Source organism: Berghia stephanieae, chromosome 1 (assembly GCF_034508935.2).
Source record: "Berghia stephanieae isolate SIO BIC M18660-M18661 chromosome 1, UCSD_Bste_1.3, whole genome shotgun sequence".
Lineage (NCBI taxonomy): Eukaryota > Metazoa > Mollusca > Gastropoda > Nudibranchia > Aeolidiidae > Berghia > Berghia stephanieae.
The window spans coordinates 11,296,391-11,301,390 of NC_088360.1; the positions used below are offsets into that span (position 1 = coordinate 11,296,391).

The 5,000-nt window shown below is 36.4% G+C and overlaps 1 protein-coding gene across 1 annotated transcript in view; it reads right to left on the reverse strand.

Moving 5' to 3' along the window:
* The window catches only part of LOC144955819 (acetylcholine receptor subunit gamma-like), a 13,872-nt gene extending 12,904 nt beyond the window's left edge, over nucleotides 1-968 (reverse strand). Inside the window, exon 1 of the mRNA XM_078889702.1 lies at nucleotides 422-968. Within this exon, the coding sequence (XP_078745828.1) occupies nucleotides 422-583 (162 nt within the window). The 5' untranslated portion in view covers nucleotides 584-968. The remainder of the gene's footprint in view (nucleotides 1-421) is intronic.
* Nucleotides 969-5,000: the final 4,032 nt, after the last annotated feature.

Sequence of the window (5,000 nt, forward strand, 5' to 3'; positions counted from 1 at the left end):
CCATCCGGAAGTATAAAGGAACAACACGCAAAACTATGTGTAACCATGATCGTTTATAGTCAGGTTAATACAGTTTAGTGAGAATTACTCATAAACGTGCATGGCAAAAAACAATAACAAAGACCCGAGTGACGTCACCTTCATTCTATTTATAGAAGAAAGTCAGGCGTAGGTCATCAGTTCTGAAATTTTCCTCGGGAAATAAAATATTCAGGTGCTGCAGTTTGGTTTGTACTATCTGCAAATAAGTACTCGTCATGACAATATCAATAATGTAGATTGAGTCGGAAATTTTGGCTGAGTTAAAAGAAAAGATAAGAAAACAAAACAAAGCTTTTTTAAAAAGGGGATTGATGGAACATTAAATGAGTAAGCGGAGAGGTATCAATGTACGAGTTAAGTGATTAAAACGTCATCTTACAAACAATGTGCAGCTGTGTTCATCAAAAGGGAATTTGAACAGATTTAGAAAACACAAAGATGTGAATAATCCTCCCGGTCTCCAGGTGACCTCTCCAGTGTATTTCAGCGTAAGTTCGTTATAATTGTCCTCAAATACATCCAGCTCTTCAAGGGAGTTCATGAGCTGGACCCGTGGGTGCCACACGTCTTTTGGGTAAGGGTGAAGTCTGGTAATGCCACCGTAGTCAGCGGGGTTCCATTGTAATTTCTGTTGAGAAAAGCAATTGAATCAAAATCTAGACGTTTATGGGTACCTGGTAGCAGCGTCTAAGCGTCTTTCACTAGACTGTTATGAAGATCTATTCAGAAGGCGAAATCGTTACGCAGCTGCGTCACGATGCAACATTCAACCAGATGCTCTGCTTTTAAAGGTAATTTTCCACAACGTGTACACGTGGGACATATGGAAAGTCCCCAGTGATGAAGCGTGGCCGGTGTTTTAGAACTTGGCCTGCTTCCACTCAATGCTTCGTCTTGCTGGTATAGAAAGCTGTCAACCTTTCTCCCAGTTTCGAGAAGAATACGCCCCCCCCCCCCCCCGCCCCACTTGGGACCGAATTTATCCAAGTTGACCTCCATCTCGTATGTGCAACTCTGTCCAGAGTTTGGAAAGCCAAGTACAAGTGTTCCTGGGACTTGTATCGACTCATTCCACGGTTACCGTCCATTATGCGTCTTTGAGGGGTTATCCTGCATACCCTCTCCATTTTGTTAAGCCATATTATTCATTGGCAACTTATGAATGGTTAATTGAAGTATAATGACGTAAAAAATCATTTTCCAATTTAAAAAAAATGAAATATCGTTTAAAACGTAGCTATTACAATGCTGTTGCGTCATCAATGAAGTTCCTCTTCAGAACCAATCAAATAAAATCACGAAGATAACTACATTATTAATTCAGTTTAAATATGAAAACAATTAAATTGTAAAGAAGCTTAATAAAGATAAAAAATAAAAGCAGTAAGATAGGTATCTGTTTTAAAAAGTAGTTAGCATACAAAAGAATGAAGACATAACGAAAGTAAATAAAAATGTTCACAAACAAGCAAAAAGAAACATGGCAAAAAAAAACAAAAAAAACAAAACAACAACGACAACGACAACAACAAAAAAGACAATCAAACCAAAACAAACAAACAATAAAAGGAAAATCACAATGGAAGTTATTACTCACCTCATCAGTCCACACGAAAACAAAGGCCCCAATAAGGGACAATTTGCCTTGCAGTTCATCAACGTCCACTAACGTCATTACACCGAATGAGTAGGCCACGGTAATTGGTTGGCTGAAATCCTGGACTGGCCTTAATTGTGTGCTGTAATTTGCAAATATGGTCTTTTCCAGCTTAAAGAACAGAAATCGTCAATCATACACGATTGATAAATATTTAGTTTGTTACACTCAAAACAAAAGAAACCAACAAAACAAACGAAAACAAACAAACACATAACAAAAAACAAAAACAAATAAATCAAACAAAGAAAACAACAATAAAACAAGCCAACCCCACCCCCCCCCCCACCCAAAATATAAACATCAACAAAAAACAAAACAAAACAAGAATAAATAAATAAAAAAAAGCAAACCTCACACCAAATTCAAAGAAAAGAATATAATGGCATTGGCATTGTTTGAATAGAAAATAATACTTAACTTGTAAAGACAATGCCAAGCGGATCTGAAACCCCGGGAATTAAAATTTGAACTAAATATTTTGTGAAAGATACGCGGTGATTAAACAAAATACAGACAACACTTTGCGTCATGAAATAATTTTTAATTATGATTGATGATATTAATACAACCAGGCGAAAATTCTGATATGGAATTCACCAACTTCTACAGTAGGGTTATATGCATACCTGCCCCATTGAAAATTTAAACATTGGTGGCTTTTTAGAGATAAAAATAGTAGCCGTTATAGTTAACTTCATAGATCAACAATTTACCCGCACGAAGATTAGATATCACTTCAAAATCCTTTAAATTATGCAGTCTTGTACCAAACTGTCATGTTCACAAAGTTTTAATCACTTATGAGATGCTCATGAATTTCTGAAATTATGGAGGGAATTTTGTAATTCTGCGAATTTTTCATAACAGTAGACAGGTCTGGTTTATGTAATCAAGAAATACAAAGACAACAACAAAATAATCTGACAAAGCAATCTTGCTTCAGAAAATAAATAAAGTGGCAGGTATGGTTCATATGATCGTATTTATTAATTGTACATTTTTCGCCAAGTTGGGGGTATCGATAGCTGAGTTCGAGGGACTGAAACTATTTTTCGTTAAATTCCTGCTCGAAAAGGTATCACAGCATTTGTGAAGTATTACCTTTGAACAGCTCCCTTTGTTTGACCAGCTAACTGCCGTATTCTGTAAAAAAGAAACTTGCACTAAACATTTGGCCAGAAAAAAATCGTCATTCAATAAATGTCGATCGATTTAAATGACCCTCGTCTTGGCAAAAAGGGGGTCCCGATAGCTCAGTTGATAGAGCACTCGCTTCACACGCAAAGGGACCGAGATCGATCCTGAGTGCCGTCGATATATTTTCTGACCCCCCCCCCCCCCCCCTCCGCCCCTGTTCACCCAGCAGTGGATAGCTGGGTCGGTAAGATCTGGCGGAAAGTACTTTGCGACAGACTAACGTACTTTCCAAAGGGTAGCAAGCAGTTACTATTGTCCGTTTCACGCAATAGAAACGGGGATAAACTCCGGCCCCATGGGCCTAATGGCTCTGAATGACTACTACAGCTTGGCAGAAACTCTAAAACGTGGGACTTCGCTAGATTAAATAGTTTACTTACCATATATGCGTCCTGGTAGCTAGCAGCGATCCGACAGACTAGATGGATGAGGACAAACAAGGGAAGAACTGGTGTCATTCTCTGTTGATGCTATGCGTTTAGGTAAAATATTCACAACATCCGTCAGACGGATATAACGTACCAACACACTATGTGTAACATTGAATATTTATAATCTGATATAATTTAGTGAATACTATTCACCAAAATGGCTGTCCAAAAACAATAACTAAAAGCAAATAACAAACGACGTCAACTTCGTTCCTTCTATAAAACATTTGTAAAGATACCAAATCAATAAATAAACATCATGCCTCCAAATAGTTGAGTTGCTCAAACATTTAGCACAAAGGGCTTCCCCCCCCCCCCTCCCTCCCCAACACCCCCCTCCCCCTTCCGGAATCTAGTAAAATCAGATTTTTACTGCGTTATGAAGTCCGAAGTCTTTCTTACAAAGAAATACACACAATATCCAAGAACATAATTTGTCATGTTCAACTCTATATATAATATATGTGTTTTTTTTTCGCTCTCTCACAGTTTACTTTAAATTATGAACGATGTAATCACTGACACAATAAAACAAATAAACTTTTTAAAAGATCAAAGTATTTTTCAATGCCATATTAACATAATCAAGATGTTAACACGGGATGAAATCTCAAAAGTATAAAATAAATAGAATGTCGATGCGTTGCTCCCTCTCACGCATTTAATTTTGGGTCGATAGAAAGTTACACACAATACCAAATGCCGTATACTGGCGACAATAAGGTTGCCAGTTTAGCAAATTTCTAAAAACATGGCGTTTTTCAAAGCCTTTTAGCACGAAAAACTTGAGTTCGACATGGTGACATTTTTTGGTTGTATTTTTTAAAGATCATTTATTTTTACTCAGGCAATTATTAGATGAATAATCATTTGTTATATAAAATTAAATTCCACCCTCAATTCAGTAAGATAAGATAGAATTTTAATTCAATCAGGTACTTTTTCATGGCTCTGGGATAGAGATGAAAAATTAATTCTGCTTTAACGTGGTTTCTAGGAATGGATTTGGCGATGTTTTTTCAGATCATTTGGCCAATTTCCATGACTTGCTTGGTAAAGTTTTAGAAAATCAATCCGGCAACTCTGGTCAACGGGAAAAAACTATTTGAGCTGCGGATTGCCGGACTGCCGTTCAATGACAAAAATCATTTTTAAAATTTGGCCAGAAAACTTACATTTACAGGATATTACACTCGATGAAGATTTCAATAAGTCTTACACCCGGGATTTAAAAAATAGATCAAGGTTTACAATTTTAGCAATTGTTTAATATATATATATATATAATGAAGTAAACTTTAGATGGCCAAAATATATTTGAAAAAGAAATATTTCGTTTTACCATTGTGCAACAGTAAATATTTATAGACGTACTTGGCGCTAATGTATCATGAAAATCAACGTGACTTTTGGTTTGAGAGGAAATGACGTTAATAGCATCCCAAATACCATTATGCAAAATTCGTTCAAAGAACATATGACGAGATCCATTTAGTCGGCTCTACTCTAAAAAATCAAACACAAAATCATTTTTAATATTTTGGCCAGAAACCCGGTTCTCCAAATATTGATTGATTAAAACGACCCTTATTTTGGCAAAAGCACTCCAAGCTGGGACTTCTTTGAACTGGTAGTTTTAGTGGTAGTAGTAGTAGTAGTAGTAGTAGTAG